Below are 20,183 nucleotides of genomic sequence, written 5' to 3'. Positions count from 1 at the left end.
AATGACAACATGATCCTTTCATGTGAGTGACAACATCGCTTTGACTCTTGTGTGCAGTTCATGACCTCCGACCCGCAGACATCAAGGTGGTGGCAGCTGTGGGTGACTCTCTGACAGTCAGTGTCTTCTCCTATATATTGATCTATATTGCTCGATTTCCTGGGTAATCAATATGTCAAAAAACATTTGGCTACTGTGTTGTGTAACGTGGCAGGCAGGAAATGGCGTTGGTGCAAAGTCTGACAATCTTCTTCTGGTCATCAACGAGTACAGAGGACTGTCATGGAGGTAACATTAAAAATAAGTACGTTCAGTATCTTGGTAGATCTAGCACCTTTATGTGTTTATTTCTTACCTTTTCAGCATTGGTGGGGATGAAAATATCACCACAGTCACCACTCTGCCAAGTATGTATTCAGATTATATGTACTGTATATATACACTACCGTTCAAAAGTTTGGGGTCACATTGAAATGTCCTTATTTTTGAAGGAAAAGCACTGTACTTTTCAATGACGATAACTTTAAACTAGTCTTAACTTTAAAGAAATACACTCTATACATTGCTAATGTGGTAAATGACTATTCTAGCTGCAAATATCTGGTTTTTGGTGCAATATCTACATAGGTGTATAGAGGCCCATTTCCAGCAACTATCACTCCAGTGTTCTAATGGTACAATGTGTTTGCTCATTGGCTCAGAAGGCTAATTGATGATTAGAAAACCCTTGTGCAATCATGTTCACACATCTGAAAACAGTTTAGCTCGTTACAGAAGCTACAAAACTGACCTTCCTTTAAGCAGATTGAGTTTCTGGAGCATCACATTTGTGGGGTCAATTAAACGCTCAAAATGGCCAGAAAAAGAGAACTTTCATCTGAAACTCCACAGTCTATTCTTGTTCTTAGAAATTAAGGCTATTCCACAAAATTGTTTGGGTGACCCCAAACTTTTGAACGGTAGTGTATGTACATACATGTGTATATATATATATATATATATATATATATATATATATATATATATATATATATATATATATATATATATATATATATATATATATATATATATATATATATATATATATATATATATTTATATATATACATATATATATATATATATATATATATATATATATATATATATATATATATATATATATATATATATATATATATATATATATATATATATATATATATATATATATGTATGTGTGGGAAAAAAATCACAAGACTATTTCATCTCTACAGGCCTGTTTCATGAGGGGTTTTCCTCAATCCTCAGGATATATATATATATATATATATATATATATATATATATATATATATATATATATATATATATATATATATATATATATATATATATATATATATATATATATATATATATATATATATATATATATATATTACAATATTCAAAATATTTAATTTTTTTTAGAAGAAACTGTAAATGTAAATCTTGGCTGCATCATGTCATTGGGAAAAATATACATAGTAATATGACGGTTGCATTTCATTCAGAGAGTACGTCCATTGCAAATTTGCCATATGTTGCCTAAAATGATCAACATGCACAAATTAAAAATAATACATAAATAAAAGTTTAGTTTATTTCACACAAAAGCACAATTCAGCGCATCTGAAAAGGAGTAGGAAGAAGCAGATTTTATTTATTCTTAACTCTTCTCCTTGTCTCAAGAATTTCTGGTAGTTAATCCACTTCCAGTTTACCATTTATTAGTGATTAGGTAACAACAACAACAACAAATATACATGTATAATTAAAAAACAGAATGAAATGAAATTAACATTTACTTCAACATGTCAAATATCTGTGTTATATAGAATAGAAGTAGTGATACTTATGTATTTGTTCAGTCAGAGACCCTATGTAATGTGTGTGTGTGTGTGTGTGTGTGTGTGTGTGTGTGTGTGTGTGTGTGTGTGTGTGTGTGTGTGTGTGTGTGTGTGTGTGTGTGTGTGTGTGTGTGTGTGTGTGTGTGTGTGTGTGTGTGTGTGTGTGTGCGTTTATTGCGCAGACATCCTAAAGGAGTTCAACCCTTCTCTGACGGGCTTCTCTCAAGGAAAAGGCAAGGCCGACTCTCCTGGAGCCTTCCTCAACCAGGCTGTAGCCGGGGCCACGAGTGGGTCAGTCATCCTCACTTCCTACTGTCATTCCACTTTTTACTAACTTTATTTAACTCTCACTACTAATCAATGCAGCTTGTGCAGGTCGTATTGTTCGTAACATACTTAAAAGGTAGCTTCAATTTACAACACGACTGTCATAAATTGTATATTCGGGGTGTACCGATCCAATATTGTTATCGGTCCGATATCAACAAAAAACAAGTAACGTAATATGTGGGTTTGCTCTAAAATGTCCAGCGTTTGTACTTGTGCAAAGCTGGACAGCCAGTTAAAATCCAAATGTCCTCCAAAAAGCACACAAGGTTGATCTTTACTTGTATTTTAGTGGAGTCATTTACAAAATGTAAACATGGTAGGCTACTGGAAGCAAGCAGCTACACAACAGCTTAGCACACAATAACACACAAGCTAAATATACGTAATAAGTGTGCTTAATTGAACAATATCGTAGTCTAGACAGTGTTGGGACTAACGCGTTACTGTAACGGCGTTATTTTCGGCGGTAACTAGTAGTCTAACGCGTTATTTTTTATATTCAGTAACTCAGTTACCGTTACTAAATTTTTACGTTATTTTTTATATAGTATCGGCTAGAAACTGAGAAGATCTGAGTGTGTTTTATTGGAGAGCTGCGGTGTCGTCCTTCTGAATCTTTCTGTGTCACAAGAGGCGCGCTGTGTGTGGGTGGGGGCGGGTGGGGGGCGGGGGGGGGGGGGGGGCGTGGCGTGTCTGTGTTTACTAACAAGACATCATGGCGCAGCCGTAGTTGAGTTTCTTAACATGGAGATATTCTCACTACTTTTCTTTTGTCGAGCACAAAGAAAAGAACATTTTAGTTAAATGTAAGTTGTGTCTTGGATCAAAGAACCCATCTACTGCCCAAAACATCAATTCAAATCTGCTGAAACACCTACAAAAGCAACATGCTTCGACGAAGCTAGTAAAGACAGAGACAGACTCCGATGCCACTTCACCTCCACTTCCACCTAAGCAACAGCGGCTGGATTTTAACGGAGGGACTGCTAGCCAGGACAACAATGATAGAGTTAAAGTTAAAGTACCAATGATTGTCACACACACACTAGGTGTGGCGAAATTATTATCTCCATTGTAGCGTATGTGCTAGAAGACATGCAGGCTATTTCTACAGTGGAGTCACCCGCTTTCAGGCAGCAAAATTAGCATGATACCGGGCATCAAACAGCAAATGGCACGGAGAACATGTTCCAAGTACCTGGACACAGTAGACAGTGAGTACATAAACATGGAAAGCGAGCTAAAGAAGACACTCCAAACTCTGCCTCTGCTCAACATTCAGCACTGAAGGTACACACTCTGTTAATTCTCTTATATACTCTTTCATTCTAGACTTCTAGAGTGTTTGATTATCACATCACTCTAAATGTATGGACTATAAAGTTCACAAACATAAAGAGGGATCCTAGTGGGCCAGGTCAATCTTTCCTTTTCTCTAAACTAAAACTGGGGAAATGCGTAGAGTGTTCTGGGCTTCAGTACAGTGTTGATCTCCTGAAGACATGATTTTATTTCACAATTCCTTGAGGGAAAAAAACGCCTGGTTAGGCTTTGTGTATAGCAGTATGTGTGCTGTATACAGTGACATGACATATAATCATGTCATCTGTGCCTTCCTTGGGTGAAGCCAGGTTTACAGCTATGTTGTGACATGTTGTTATCATGCGGTTTGTTACTTATGTATGTTATGTTGCAGCTATTTAAAATAGTTTTGTCTATTTGTTCTGGCCCGAAATAAATTGGCCCTTTGAAACATATCTTTGTCTTAGTGTGTTGTATGTAGACCACATTGTTTAGCAGAGTTCAGTGGTGCAAATGCATTTAAGTTGATCAACATATTGTATTATTCTCCAGTGCAATAACAGTACTGAAATGAAGGCTAAAAGGGCATTAATGGGAGCCTTAAACATATATTTTTTTAAATAAGTAACTAAATAGTTACTTTTCACAGTAACGCATTACTTTTTGGTGTAAGTAACTAAATTAGTAACTGAGTTACTTTTGAAATTAAGTAACTAGTAACTGGTTTTCAGTAACTAACCCAACACTGATAACAACATAGCTGTAAACCTGGCTTCACCCAAGGAAGGCACACATGACATACACAAAGCCTAACCAGGCATTTTTTTCTCTCAAGGAATTGTGAAATAAAATCATGTCTTCATGAGATCAACACTGTACTGAAGCCCAGAACACTCTACACATTTCCCCAGTTTTAGTTTGGAGAAAAGGAAAGATTGGCCTGGCCCACTAGCATCCCTCTTTAAGTTTGTAAACTTTATAGTCTATACATTTAGAGTGATGTGATAATCAAACACTCTAAGTCTAGAATGAAAGAGTATATAAGAGAATTGACAGAGTGTGTGCAACTTCAGTGATGAATGATGAGCAGAGGCCGAGTTTGGAGTGTCTTCTCTAGCTTGCTTTCCATGTTTATGTCCTCACTGTCCACTGTGTCCAGGAACTTGGAAAATGTTTTCGTGCCATTTGCTGTTTGATGCCCGATTTCATGCTAATTAGTTCCCTGAAAGCGGGTGACTCCACTGTAGAAATAGCCTGCATGTCTTCTAGCACAGTGTTTTTCAACCACTGTGCCGCGGCACACTAGTGTACCGTAAGATATTGTCTGGTGTGCCGTGGGAGATTATGTAATTTCACCTAATTGGGTTAAAAATATTTTTGGCAAACCAGTAATTATAATCCGCAAATAATGTGCCGTTGTTCAGTGTTTGTGCTGTCTAGAGCTCGGCAGAGTAACCGTGTAATACTCTTCCATATCAGTAGGTGGCAGCAGGTAGCTAAGTGCTTTGTAGATGTCGGGACCATGGTTTGTCGTGATCACAATATGCAGGCGACAGCGGGAGGCAGTGTGCAGGTAAAAAAGGTATCTAATGCTTAAACCAAAAATAAACAAAAGATGAGTGACGCTAAGAAAAGCCATTGAAGCTTTGGGATGGCTATGCAGAACAAAACTAAAACTGAACTGGCTGTGAAGTAGACAAAAACAGAATGCTGGACGACAGCAAAGATTTACAGCGTGTGACAGTACACCTACTTTGAGACAAGAGCTATATTGATGCATGCTTGGTTATGGTTTAAATTAATATCCAACAATTGCGAGAACGACTTTTTACTGTCAATAACGGCTGCTGAGTCAAAACATTTTAATGTTTTCTACTGGTGGTGTGCCTCCGGATTTTTTCAATGAAAAAAAATGTGCCTTGGCTCAGAAAAGGTTGAAAAACACTGTTCTAGCACATACACTGCAATGGCTCTATCAATGTTGTCCTGGCTAGCAGTCCCTCCGTTAAAATCCTAAGGTGAAGTGTGTCTCTCTTTACTAGCTTCGTCGAAGTATGTTGCTTTTGTAACTGTTTCAGCAGATTTGAATTGCTGTTTTGGGCAGTAGATAGGATCTTTGATCCAAGACACAACTTACATTTAGCTAAAATGTTCTTTTCTTTGTGCTCGACAAAAGAAAAGTAGTGAGAATATCTCCATGTTAAGAAACTCGACTGCGGCTCCGCCATGATGTCTTGTTAGTAAACACAGACACGCCCCAGACACAAACACAGACACAAAATAGGTTTGTCAATTTGTTCTGGCCTGAAATAAATTGGCTCTTTGAAACATATCTTTGTGTTTGTGTGTTGTATGTAGACCACATTGCTTAGCAGAGTTCAGTGATGCAAATGCATGTCAAGTTGATCAACAGATTGTATTATTCTCCAGTGCAATAACAGTACTGAAATTAAGGCTAAAAGGGCATTAATGGGAGCTTTAAAAAAAAAAAGAAGTAACTAAATAGTTACTTTTCACAGTAACGCATTACTTTTTGGTGTAAGTAACTGAGTTAGTAACTGAGTTACTTTTGAAATAAAGTAACTAGTAACTGTAACTAGTTACTGGTTTTCAGTAACTAACCCAACACTGGCTTTAATTTATTATTAAATGCGCCAGAAAATAACCTGTTTTGTACACTGTTGATGTGGTTCAATGCCCAGTAGGGCGTAAATGTGTTCCTTTATAGTATTTCTCCAGCAAGGGTCATGTACTGACATCAATTATGGTATTTTGAGAGGTAATCTTTGAAGTCAGACATCAGTGAAGGCCTAGGTGAGAAACGCACGGCCCGCCACTGACTAAATGTCACACTAGAGAGAGTACAGTATCATGAACTGGGACTTCTCATATGTGAAAATAGAAGAACCTGGACTATTTGATTAATTATACAAATTTAGTGAATGGAAATGATTAATGAATGACTGTTACTTTCTTTTCTTTTTTTTTTAAGCGATGTGGTGAAACAAGTGCGCGCCTTAGTGGCCAGGATGAAAAAAGACACGGTAAATGACACAGGCCTAAAACAATACTAGTACAGTAGTAATAATATATGTTGTCATGTTTAATGCAGAGAATTGATTTCCACAACGACTGGAAAGTGATCACCATGTTTATTGGCGGCAATGACCTATGTGACTTCTGCACAGACAGCGTGAGTTTTTCATTATTTCATTTGCAATTTAAATATTGCTTTGGTATTAACATGAGCTCTGTTTTTCTTCTTAAACAGGTGTTTTTCTCACCCAGGAATGTGGCGGCCCGTATCCGTCGAGCTCTGGATATACTCCACGATGAAGTACGGCTGACTTTCACATGCACAAAAACCCCCCTAAAGCGAGTTTACAAGCTGCGTTTTCCTACCGTGTGCTGTAGGTTCCACGTGCGCTGGTCAACCTGGTAGAGCTGTTGGACATTATACCGCTGCGTAATCTGCATAAAGATAATACTCTGGGCTGCCCCACCTGGTTTGTCAGGTCAGCCGTGCTTGCCGTTATTCAAGTTCAAAAGCTTATGATGCGGCAATCGATGCCATGTTTCATGTGTTTGTGTTTCAGAATAGTTTGCCCCTGCGTACTGAAGCCAAGAGATGACTCGGTGGAACTCCAGAAGGTCAACGAGTACAGTAGAGCCTATCAGGTACTTAATGTGAATACTTTAGTACTTCCTGGCCACAACATGCTTTGGTTTGTAGATGTGTATCAAATTAATATATAAAAATAAATACAATAAATGTATTTAAAATAACATATACTATTTTCCATGAGTTAATTAAGCTGTGAATTAAAATATGAAAGAGTTGTATTAAGATAGATAGATGGATGGATGGATGGATGGATGGATGGATGGATGGATGGATGGATGGATGGATGGATGGATGGATGGATGGATGGATGGATGGATGGATGGATAGATAGATAGATACCGTAATTTCCGGACTATAAGCCGCACCTGACTATAAGCTGCACCAGCTAAATTTAGGGGAAAATACAGATTGCTCCATATATAAGCCGCACCCGACTATAAGCCGCAGGGTTTTGATGTGTAATTACCGTAGTATATAGGGGTTCCTGCTACCACGGAGGGGATTGTCGGGACAGAGATGACTGTTTGGGAACGCAAAGCGTCCCATTTATTAACAATCAATCATTCAATCAAACTTTCACATCTTTGACATGGCGAACAGCATTCGTGCAGAGTACAAATAATACAACGGTGCAAAGTAATACAAAGTGCTCGCCTGTACGTTATCAAAATAACCAGCCTACCGGTATATGAAAAGTCAGTCTTTAATCATTGTGTCATCGTCTTCCTCCTGCGTACTAAAACCACCGAAATCCTGTTCGTCGGTGTCGGAGAAGAACAGGCCGTAAATAAGCCGCACCCTTGTATAAGCCGCAGGGACCAGAACGAGGGGAAAAAGTAGCGGCTTATAGTCCGGAAATTACGATAGATAGATAGATAGATAGATAGATAGATAGATAGATAGATAGATAGATAGATAGATAGATAGATAGATAGATAGATAGATAGATAGATAGATAGATAGATAGATAGATAGATAGATAGATAGATAGATAGATAGATAGATAGATAGATAGATAGATAGTACTTTATTGATTCCATCAGGAGAGTTCCCTCAGGAAAATTAAAATTCCAGCAGCAGTGTACAGAATTGAGATCAAATTTAAAAAGGGGTATAAATGGAAACAAAATAGAAAAATATTACAATAAGATTAAAAATAAAAAGCAACAATGAGAATAAAAATATAACAGTGAAATAATAATATAACAAGAGAAACTAGGCAGTAGTGACCATGTTATGAAAAAAAATTATATTAATATATATTAATATTAAAATTATTAATAAAATAAAAAAATATATATATTTATATTAAACCTATTTACTTATTTATTGGCCTATAAATGGCCAATTTCACATATTTCAATAGGGATGAAAAAAATAATGAATGAATTCTAGTTGTAATCAATTATTAATTAATTAAATAATAGCGAAATCTAATCAGAAATGTAACATATTCATTTATTTATTTCATGGCATAATGTATATATTTTATGGAGGTCTAGAATTGTGTATACAGTATAAAAATAATTATTTATTCAATTAACTATTGACTATTTAAATTGTGGCAGCACGGTGGAACAGGGGTTAGTGCATGTGCCTCACAATACGAAGGTCCTGGGTTCGATCCCCAAGCTCGGGGTATTTCTGTGTAGCGTTTGCATGTTCTCCCCGGGGTACTCCGACTTCCTCCCACCTCCAAAGACATGCACCTGGGGATAGGTTGATTGGCAACACTAAATTGGCCCTAGTGTGTGAATGTGAATGTTGTCTGTCTATCTGTGTTGGCCCTGCGATGAGGTGGCGACTTGTCCAGGGTGTACCCCGCCTTCCGCCCAAATGCAGCTGAGATAGGCTCCAGTACCCCCTGCAACTCCAAAAGGGACAAGCGGTAGAAAGTGGATGGATATTTAAATTGTAGCTAGTAAATTATCTCTGAATGACCCTGCTCATTTATTTTTTGATGACCAATGCATTTATTCATCTCATGACTCATATATTAATTTGTTTTATGTTCGATATAATTTAGTAAATTTTTTTCACGACTGACTTGTTGATTTGTTTATTTTATGACCAATGTATTTATTTTGTCACCAATTTAGTAATTTATTTAATTCACAATTGATTTGTTAATTTAATTTTATGACAAATGTTTTTATTTCATGACAAATGGATACATTTTGTGACTAATTTCTTAATTTATATAATGACTGATGTTTTATTTATTTATTCATTTTTATGGCCTATATGTTTATTCTGTCACTAACTTAGAAATGCCTTTATTTTGTCACCAATAGTTTTACTAAGTTACCAATTTAGTAATTTATTTTACGACTGATTAGTAATGTATTCATTTTTGACCAAAGTACTTACAGTATTTTGTGACAAATATATTGGATGTTTTTTGTATGACAAATGCATTTATTTTGTGACCAATTTTATAATTTATTCCATGACTGATTTCTTAGTTGTTTTATTGTATGGCGAATGTATTTGTTGTTACCAATTTAGTAATTCATTTTTTTCACGACTGTTTTGCTGATAAAATTTATGACAAATGTATTTATTTTGTCATCAATTTGTTAATTTGTTTATTTCCCAATTTAGTAGTTTATTTATTACATGGCTGATTTTTAATTCATTCATTTTAAAGCCCATGTATTTTTTTATTACCAATTTTATATTTTTTTAAATTTTAAGACTGATTTAACAATGTATTCATTTTTTGACAAAAGTATTTATTTTGTGACACATAATTAAATATTTCTTGACAATGACATGACAAATGTGTTTCTTTTGTGACCAATTTCTTGATTTTTTTTGCATGACTGATTTCTTTCTCTACATTTTATGATTGACGTCTTAATTAATCTATTTTATGACAAATGTATTCATTTTGTGACCAATTTCCTAATTTATTTCACGACTGATTTCTTACGTTTTTATTTTATGACATTTTATGAATTTATTCCATTGCAAATTTAGTAATTTATTTATTTCACGACTGATCTATTTGTTTATGTATTTTATGACAATTGTATTTATTTTGTGACCATTTTTTAAATGTATTTCATGACTAATTTCTTAATACATTTATTTTATGGCCAATGTATTTATATTGTTTCCAGTTTAGTAATTTATTTAATGACTGATTTATTCATGTGTTTATTTCCTGACAAATGTACTTATTTTGTGACCAATTTCTTAATTTTGTTCATGACTGATTTCTTTTGTTTTTTAATTGTATGACCAATGAATTTATTCCATTACAACTTTAGTCATTTATTTATTTCACGACTGATCTATTAGTTTATGTATTTTATGACAACTGTATTTATATTGTGACCATTTTTTTAAATTTATTTTATGACTGATTTCTTAATACATTTATTTTATGGCCAATGTTTTTATTTTGTTTCCAGTTTAGTAATTTATTTCATGACTGATTTAGCAATTCATTCATTTTTTTTGACAAATGTATTTGTTTTGTGACCAATTTATTGATTTATTTTGTATGACAAATGTATTTTCATTTGTTACCAAATTAATCATTTATTTATTTCATCACTGATTTTTTTCCATTTATTTATTTGATGACATATTTTTCTATTTTGTGACCATTTCAATTATTTCTTTATTTCAGGAACAGTTTATAGACAAAACGTTAAAAAAGCACCAATGACGTTAACTTCGACTGCGCTACCTTTTACTGTGTTTGTTCCCAGCATGCAATGCGGGAACTGGTGGACTCCGGGCGCTATGACACACACGACAACTTCTCTGTAGTACTGCAGCCTTTCTACAGAGAAGTTTTCCTTCCTACGTTGCCGGTAAAAGAAGGCCCGTGTCCCAAACGTCCCTTTCCACGAAAACTCACTCATGCACATGCTTCCTAACTCCATGTATTCTCTGAAGGACGGAAGGCCCGATCGCTCCTACTTCTCACCTGATTGCTTTCACCTAAGCCAGAGAGCTCACACTCTGATGGCGAGAGCTCTGTGGAACAACATGGTAGGAAGCGGCAACGTAAACACGCACATTTTGGCTCGGATGCTTGAATATTTCAAAGTGAATCGCTGACTTTTCCTGATCTTGTAGCTGGAGCCGGTCGGAAACAAGACGTTCACGCAAGACTTCATGGCCGGGATTGATTTAAAGTGTCCTTCTGAGGTGGACTGTTTATTAACCGTTATTACATGTGCATATTAATAAATGTGTTTGTTTTGGTCCCTGTCAGGCTGCTCCGTTCTTCAGAACAGCTGCCAACAGCAACTACACTTTCCCAGGACCTACGCCGGCTCCTCCTCCAGTGACCGTAAGTTGACTCCATTTCCTGTCTATGCTGAGTGTAATCTTCCTTTTAAAACATTTATTATGTTTAGAATTGGGGCAGCGACTTCTCCTGCCTCAACACGCATCCATCTGACCCTGTGCCCACGTCAGGTAAAACTCAATCAACAGATTCTTTCACACAGAGAATCTGCCAAACTGCCGCGTGAGATCCGGCATCTCTTCGCCTATGCCTTTCATACAGAACCCGGCGAAGACTCTTCTGTGCGCTTTCACACTGCGTTTAAAAATCAGATTGTGGTGTTGCTTTTTATACAGAACCATGACATAACAAAAATAGGTTTTTATCATCTTAAGAATATAGCCAGAGTTTGCCCAATTCTCTGTCAGGGCAACACGGAGACGCTAATGCATGCTTTTATTACGAGTCGTATAGATCAGTGGTCCCCAACCTGGTACCGGTCCGTGGATCGATTGGTACCGGGCTGCACAAGATATTTTAAATTTAAAAAAAAAAAATTTCAATTTAAAAATTTTTTTATTTTTTTTTTAAATTAAATTTTTTTTATTTTTATTTTTTTTTATTAAATCAACATAAAAAACACAAGCTACACTTACAATTAGTGCACCGACCCAAAAAACCTCCCTCCCCCATTTACACTCATTCACACTCATTCGCACAAAAGGGTTGTTTCTTTCTGTTATTAATATTTCTGGTTCCTACATTATATATCAATATAGATCAATACAGCCTGCAGGGATACAGTCTGTAAGCACGCAAGATTGTATTTTTTTAAAAACAAAACAAAAACAAAAAATTACCATACCCGTTCCCCCCCGAAATATGCCGTTTATACAGTAAAGTAACAAGGAAAACACGTATGCAAATCATGTGAAATGGCCTGTGAATACTATCTCAGAAGGCAGAAAATATTTTATACAAAGAAAAGACATGGAAAAATGTCTACTTTTACATATAGCGTGAAACAGCCAGGTCAGGGCCTTTTAATACAAAAAAGTAACAATAAAAACTTTTTTTAGACAGAGTGAAAGGGGCTGAGAATGTTTCCTGAGAAGGCAGAAAATGTGTGTGATTTTTATTCTAAGAAAATGACATGAAAAATTTCAACTTTTACAGATAGTGTGAAATAGTTGGGTCAATGCCTTTTTCTACAGTACGGTTGATGTTTACAAATAGTGCCTTTCATACAAAAAAGTAACAAGAAAAAGTTGATGTTTACAGGTAGTGTAAAATAAGCAGTGCGTTTTTTTTATATAAAAAAGGTCAATGTATACAGATAGTGTGAAATAGCGGGTTAGTGCCTTTTATACAAAAGCGTAAGGAGAAAAAAGTTGCCATTTACAGATGGTGTAAAATTGTCAGTGCCTTTTTAATACAGAAAGTAACAAAGACAGTTTACAGACAGTGTGAAAGGGAATGCGGCTTCTAGCTCAGAAGGTAGAAAATAGCCAGGTCAGTGATTTGTATACCAAAAAAATTACATAAAAATTTCAAATTTTAGATATAGTGTGAAATAAAGTAGTCGTAAAATAGGGCCAGTGCCTTTTTATACAAAAAAAATAATGTTTACAGATAGAGGAAAATAGCCAGGTCACTTCTTTTCCATACAAAAAATGACATGAAAAATGTCCGCTTTTCCAAATGGTGTGAAACAGCAAGTCAGTGCCTTTTTTATACAAAAAAGTAACAAGGATAAAATACTTACAGAAAGTGAGAAAGGGGCTGCAGATTCTACTTCAGAAGGCAGAAAATAGTCGGGTTGGTGATTTTATACCCAAAGAATTACATGAAAAATGTTAACTTTTACAGATAGCATGAAAAAGAGTCAGCACCTTTTTATACAAAAAAAAAATCAATGTTTACAGGTAGTGTAAAATAGCCATCAGTGCCTTTTATACAAAAAAGTAACAAGAAAAAAAGGCGGTGTTTACAAAGAGTGGAAAATAGTTGGTCGGGTCAGTGCTTGTTCACAAATAAATAAAAAATTACGTGAAAAATTACAACTTTTATAGATGGAGTGAAACAGTCAGTGCCTTTTATACAAAAAAGTAACAAGGAAAAAACTTTTACACTCAGAGTGCTGAGAATTATATTTCAACTTTTATGGATACAGTACTGTAAAATAGCCTTTTGTACAAAAAAGGACCATGAAAAGAAGTCTATATTCATAGATAGTGTGAAATAGCGGGTCAGTGCCTTTTATACAAAAAAGTAACAAGAAAAAAGTTGACATTTACAGATGGTGTAAAATAACAAAATGTTTACAGACAGTGTGAAAGGGAATGTGGCTTCTATCTCAGAAGGTAGAAAATAGCCAGGTCAGTGATTTGTATACAAAAAAAATTACATAAAAATGTCAAATTTTAGATCTAGTGTGAAATAAAGTAGTCGTAAAATAGGGCCAGTGCCTTTTTATACAAAAATAATAATGTTTACAGATAGAGGAAAATAGCCAGGTCAGTTATTTTTCATACAAAAAATGACATGAAAAATGTCCGCTTTTCCAAATGGTGTGAAACAGCCGTGTCAGTGCCTTTTTTATACAAAAAAGTAACAAGGATAAAATACTTACAGAAAGTGAGAAAGGGGCTGCAGATACTACTTCAGAAGGCAGAAAATAGTCGGTTTGGTGATTTTATACCCAAAGAATTACATGAAAAATGTTAACTTTTACAGATAGCATGAAATTGAGCCAGTGCCTTTTCATACAAAAAAAAAATCAATGTTTACAGATAGTGTAAAATAGCCATCAGTGAGTGCCTTTTATACAAAATAACAAGAAAAAAAGGTGGTGTTTACAAAGAGTGGAAAATAGTCGGGTTCACAAAATAAAATAAAAATTACGTGAAAAATTACAACTTTTATAGGTGGAGTGAAACAGTCAGTGCCTTTATACACAAAAAAGTAACAAGGAAAAAACAATTCCACCCAAAGGGCTGAGAATTCTATGTCAACTTTTACAGATACAGTACTGTAAAATAGCCTTTTTGTACAAAAAAAGGACCATGAAAAGAAGTCTATGTTTACAGATAGTGTGAAATAGCGGGTCAGTGCCTTTTATACAAAAAAGTAACAAGAAAAAAGTTTACATTTACAGATGGTGTAAAATAAAACAATGTTTACAGACAGTGTGAAAGGGAATGTGGCTTCTATTTTAGAAGGTAGAAAATAGCCAGGTCAGTGATTTGTATACAAAAAAAAATAGTCGGGTTTGTGATTTTATACCCCAAACATTACATGAAAAATGTTAACTTTTACAGACAGCATGAAATTGAGTCAGCGCCTTTTCATACAAAAAAAGGCAATGTTTACATATAGTGTAAAATAGCCATCAGTGCCTTTTATACAAAATAACAAGAAAAAAGGTGGTGTTTACAAAGAGTGGAAAATAGTCGGGTCAGTGCTTTTTTCACAAATAAAATAAAACTGACATGAAAAATTACAACTCTTTATACAAAAAAGTAACAAGGAAAAAACTTTTCCTCTCAGAGGGCTGAGAAGTAGCCTTTTTGTACAAAAAAGGACCATGAAAATAAGTCTATGTTTATAGATAGTGTGAGGTTGGAGTTCAAATCCCAGCCGAGTCATACCAAAGACTATAAAAATGGGACCCATAACCTCCCTGCTTGGCACTCAGCAACAAAGGGTTGGAGTTGGGGGTTAAATCACCAAAATGATTCCCGGGCGCGGCGCCGCTGCTGCCCACTGCTCCCCAAGGGGATGGGACAAATGCAGAGGACAAATTTCACCACATCTAGTGTGTGTGTGACAATCATTGGTACTTTAATCTTTAATCTTAAATAGCGAGTCAGTGCCTTTTATACAAAAAAGTAACAAGGAAAAAACGTTTCCTCTCAGAGGGCTGAGAAATAGCCTTTTTGTACAAAAAGGACCATGAAAAGAAGTCTATGTTTATAGATAGTGTAAAATAGCGGGTCAGTGCCTTTTATACAAAATACAAAAAGTAGGTGTTTACAGGTAGTGTCAAATAGGTCAGTGCTTTTCCTACAAAAAAAGTAACATGGGAAAAACATTAAACTTTTCCAGAGCAGTGCCTTGTTAACGGAAAATGTGGTATTTCCAGATGGTTTTTAAAAGACTGTGTAAAAGGGGCTGCGGTGTTGAACATCTGCTGTCCATTGAATGACTTCATTGCTCCTTGTCAGCTCACAGAGTGCGGCCAGCTGACATCAAGGTGGCGGCCGCTTTGGGAGACTCGGTCACGGTAAGTTTGCATGAAAACAAACAATTGTTCAAGACGACAACAAACAAAACGTTTTCTTTCGTAATTAGACCGGCTTTGGCGCGAAGGCAAAGAATCTGCTGCAGCTTACAACGGAGTACCGAGGAGTGTCATGGAGGTAAAATATGACAATGGATTCCAGCCTCTGTGGTTTGTTTACTATGTGTTTTTTTTACAGCATTGGAGGAGATCAAACCCTTGAGACTGTCACCACCTTAGCCAGTAAGCACGTAATGCACAACCATGCCACTAGGAGGCAGCATGGGGTCTTTTTTTTTTTTTTATAACACATGCTGTTACTTTAGACATCCTTAGGAAGTTTAATCCCAACCTGAAAGGAGTATCAAAGGGTCAAGGAAAGAGGAGGAGCGGCTTCAATATGTCTGTAGGGGGAGCCAAAGTGTCGTGAGTTTTATTTTATAGCTTTGCAATATTTATTCCCTGTGCTCATGAAATAATAATAATAATAATAATAATGTCTCAAAACACTGCAGGGGAATCCCAGCGCAGGTCAGGCGCCTGATTGACACGATGAAAAACGACACTGTGAGTGAAGTGAAGTGAATTACATTTATATAGCGCTTTTTCTCAAGTGACTCAAAGCGCTTTACATAGTGAGTCTCATATGTGGCATCAAAAGTATTTAAAAAATGTAAAATAACTAAAAATAAATGATGTACTATATTTTTGATTTTACATAATGAACCTTTTGATAATTTTTCACATTTTATTTTGCTGAATTGTTTTTTTTTCTTATTAGCTGCAAGCTATGACAAAATACATTGGTTAAATATTTCACTGTGTAGAGAATAATATTTTAAATATACCAGTTGCACTATTTTAATTCAACTACTGAACTAAAAAATACACTTTTCAGAGATTTTCTAATTATATATGTATGTATTTATGTATATACACTACCGTTCAAAAGTTTGGGGTCACATTGAAATGTCCTTATTTTTGAAGGAAAAGCACTGTACTTTTCAATGAAGATAACTTTAAACTAGTCTTAACTTTAAAGAAATACACTCTATACATTGCTAATGTGGTAAATGACTATTCTAGCTGCAAATGTCTGGTTTTTGGTGCAATATCTACATAGGTGTGTAGAGGCCCATTTCCAGCAACTATCACTCCAGTGTTCTAATGGTACAATGTGTTTGCTCATTGGCTCAGAAGGCTAATTGATGATTAGAAAACCCTTGTGCAATCATGTTCACACATCTGAATACAGTTTAGCTCGTTACAGAAGCTACAAAACTGACCTTCCTTTGAGCAGATTGAGTTTCTGGAGCATCACATTTGTGGGGTCAATTAAACGCTCAAAATGGCCAGAAAAAGAGAACTTTCATCTGAAACTCGACAGTCTATTCTTGTTCTTAGAAATTAAGGCTATTCCACAAAATTGTTTGGGTGACCCCAAACTTTTGAACGGTAGTGTATATATGTATATATATGTATATGTGTGTATATGTATATATATATATATATATGTATATGTAAATGTATTTATTTTTTTAACCTTCCCAATGTAAACAGACTGTGGACTTTGCTAACGACTGGAAGCTGGTGACCCTGTTTATTGGTGGCAATGACCTGTGTCAGTACTGCAACGACCGGGTAAGTCAGCTCCTTTCACACAGCCTGTAGGAGACACCATTGTTCCAACTACGCTGCCGTTCTGTGTCCATCATAGAAGAACGGCTCCCTGAAGTGCCCGCAGCCACATCTAATATTCAGGATTTCTTTGTGAAAGCGGCTGCTGAAACTGTATACTTTCACACAGAAACATACAAAAAACTGGGTATAATTTTGGCGCACGCAGGTCACACACACACACGCATACGAACGCACACACACACACTAAAAAAACACATTATTGCATGGGTTTGGTTGAAAGCAGCTTTTTTTTAAAAATTCCAAAAAAAAGGGGTTAAACCCTCAAGGTTTTTGACATTTTAAAAATGAGATTAACATATCTAGGATATATCTAGATTATATATATGTGTGTGTGTATGTATATATATATATATATATATATATATATATATATATATATATATATACACGTGTATATATATGTGTAAGATTGTATATATATGTGTGTATATATACATATATATGTATATATGTATTTATATATGTGTATATGTACAGAATATATATGTGTATATGTACAGTATATATATGTGTATGTACAGTACAGGCCAAAAGTTTGGACACACCTAATTCAATAATGTTTTCTTTATTTTCATGACTATTTACATTGTAGATTGTCACTGAAGACATCAAAACTATGAATGAACACATGTGGAGTTATGCACTTAACAAAAAAAGGTGAAATAACTGAAAACATGTTTTATATTGTAGTTTCTTCAAAATAGCCACTCTTTGCTCTGATTAGTGCTTTGCACACTCTTGGCATTCTCTCGATGAGCTTCAAGAGGTAGTCACCTGAAATGGTTTTCACTTCACAGGTGTGCTTGAAGCTCATAGCCCGCCACACACATACAGCAATATTAATAATAATGTTCTGCTTAAAGCAATAGTCTGCTTTCAGGCTTTCAAAAAATGCTGGGCCTTCTGTTACGAGGATGATGCAACATGTTTACAGTCCTTACTTGTGTTTGTCTAATGTCCTCCTCTTCAAGAGCTGACCAATGATATCACCCTCCAAACAGCACAGAGCAATGCAGTGTGTAATAATGGAGCTTTGTCAAGTCCAACATGTTTTTATTGTGCCCTGGTGGGACGTGAGCAGACATGGCGTCCTTTGAATGGACGCATTATGTTCTGTCTTCCTCCTCCTCTGTTTCAGCCTGCATTCTGCAGGCTTGTTGCACAGTGTCAGACCTTGTTTGTTGACATAGATGACGCACAAGTCAACACACTCTGACCTCCCCTCAGATTTGCCCTCTGACACGAAGGTTGCCTTTTGGAAACATCTAAACCAGGGCTATATTTAACTGGGGCCAAATCTTTCCCAGGAATGAAGCGAAGTGAAGTGAATTATATTTATATAGCGCTTTTCTCTAGAGACTCAAAGCATTTTACATAGTGAAACCCATTACCTACATCTTTGAGCTACATTTTAAACCAGACTAGGTGGCCATAGGACAGGGGTGTCAAACGTACGGCAAATAAAAAAATTAAAAGCCTTATATAAATTTTATAATGAAGGCAACACATGATGTAAGTGTCTATATTAGCTACACTACCGTTCAAAAGTTTGGGGTCACATTGAAATGTCCTTATTTTTTAAGGAAAAGCACTGTACTTTTCAATGAAGATAACTTTAAACTAGTCTTATCTTTAAAGAAATACACTCTATACATTGCTAATGTGGTAAATGACTATTCTAGCTGCAAATGTCTGGTTTTTGGTGCAATATCTACATAGGTGTATAGAGGCCCATTTCCAGCAACTATCACTCCAGTGTTCTGATGGTACAATGTGTTTGCTCATTGGCTCAGAAGGCTAATTGATGATTAGAAAACCCTTGTGCAATCATGTTCACACATCTGAAAACAGTTTAGCTCGTTACAGAAGCTACAAAACTGACCTTCCTTTGAGCAGATTGAGTTTCTGGAGCATCACATTTGTGGGGTCAATTAAACGCTCAAAATGGCCAGAAAAAGAGAACTTTCATCTGAAACTCGACAGTCTATTCTTGTTCTTAGAAATGAAGGCTATTCCACAAAATTGTTTGGGTGACCCCAAACTTTTGAACGGTAGTGTATATTAGCCTACTATCAGAGGCTGACGCAAATCTTCGTTGACAGAAATGTTGTATTTTAAATTTTTATTCTACACAATTTTGAAATCATTAGTAAAATGGAGGCTTCTCAGAGGATGAGATAACTTCTGGAAATGACTGGCTCAGAATGGCCAAAGGTATAGATGTGTGTGTCCAAGTTTCAGGAAACAGCAGGCTTTCTTCTTCTAATAGATGTATTACAATCTTTGCAAGCTGGGTAACGTTTGCTGTGTTCTGGAACAACATGGCACACAAACGACTATGAGTAATGCTGCCAATATTACATACAGATAATGTGTCATGAGACAAGAAAATATAAATTAAATACACAGAGGACATAAGTAGGGCTGCAACTAACGATTAATTTGATAATCGAATAATCTGTCGATTATTACTTCGATTAATAATCGGATAAAAGAGACAAACTACATTTCTATCCTTTCCAGTATTTTATTGGAAAAAAACAGCATACTGGCACCATACTTATTTTGATTATTGTTTCTCAGCTGTTTGTACATGTTGCAGTTTATAAATAAAGGTTTATTTAAAAAAATATATATATTTAAACAAAACAAAAACAAAAAAGCCTCTTCGCATGCGCATAGCATAGATCCAACAACAAACAGATGACTAAATTAACCGTTAACTATTTTTATAATCGATTAGTTGTTGTAGCCCTAGACATAAGTAATGGAAATTAAATGAGCTAAAATATACCTAAAAACAAAGCATAATTGTCAGAG

At 35.5% G+C, this 20,183-nt stretch overlaps 1 protein-coding gene across 1 annotated transcript in view; it reads left to right on the top strand.

Annotated features, from left to right (window-relative positions):
- LOC133645581 (phospholipase B1, membrane-associated-like) overlaps positions 1–20,183 on the top strand; it is a 55,072-nt gene that overhangs the window by 21,958 nt on the left and 12,931 nt on the right. Inside the window, exons 18-37 of the mRNA XM_062040424.1 lie at positions 58–116; positions 215–288; positions 364–407; positions 2,057–2,165; positions 6,499–6,550; positions 6,619–6,699; positions 6,778–6,843; positions 6,921–7,021; positions 7,103–7,184; positions 10,854–10,958; positions 11,044–11,139; positions 11,227–11,298; positions 11,366–11,443; positions 11,511–11,571; positions 15,607–15,665; positions 15,734–15,801; positions 15,862–15,905; positions 15,989–16,088; positions 16,178–16,229; positions 17,223–17,303. Of these exons, the coding sequence (XP_061896408.1) occupies positions 58–116; positions 215–288; positions 364–407; positions 2,057–2,165; positions 6,499–6,550; positions 6,619–6,699; positions 6,778–6,843; positions 6,921–7,021; positions 7,103–7,184; positions 10,854–10,958; positions 11,044–11,139; positions 11,227–11,298; positions 11,366–11,443; positions 11,511–11,571; positions 15,607–15,665; positions 15,734–15,801; positions 15,862–15,905; positions 15,989–16,088; positions 16,178–16,229; positions 17,223–17,303 (1,484 nt within the window). The remainder of the gene's footprint in view (positions 1–57; positions 117–214; positions 289–363; positions 408–2,056; positions 2,166–6,498; positions 6,551–6,618; positions 6,700–6,777; positions 6,844–6,920; positions 7,022–7,102; positions 7,185–10,853; positions 10,959–11,043; positions 11,140–11,226; positions 11,299–11,365; positions 11,444–11,510; positions 11,572–15,606; positions 15,666–15,733; positions 15,802–15,861; positions 15,906–15,988; positions 16,089–16,177; positions 16,230–17,222; positions 17,304–20,183) is intronic.

Source organism: Entelurus aequoreus, linkage group LG03 (genome assembly GCF_033978785.1).
Source record: "Entelurus aequoreus isolate RoL-2023_Sb linkage group LG03, RoL_Eaeq_v1.1, whole genome shotgun sequence".
In the NCBI taxonomy this organism is placed as follows: Eukaryota; Metazoa; Chordata; class Actinopteri; order Syngnathiformes; family Syngnathidae; genus Entelurus; species Entelurus aequoreus.
This window is presented reverse-complemented; position numbering and strand designations above follow the sequence as displayed.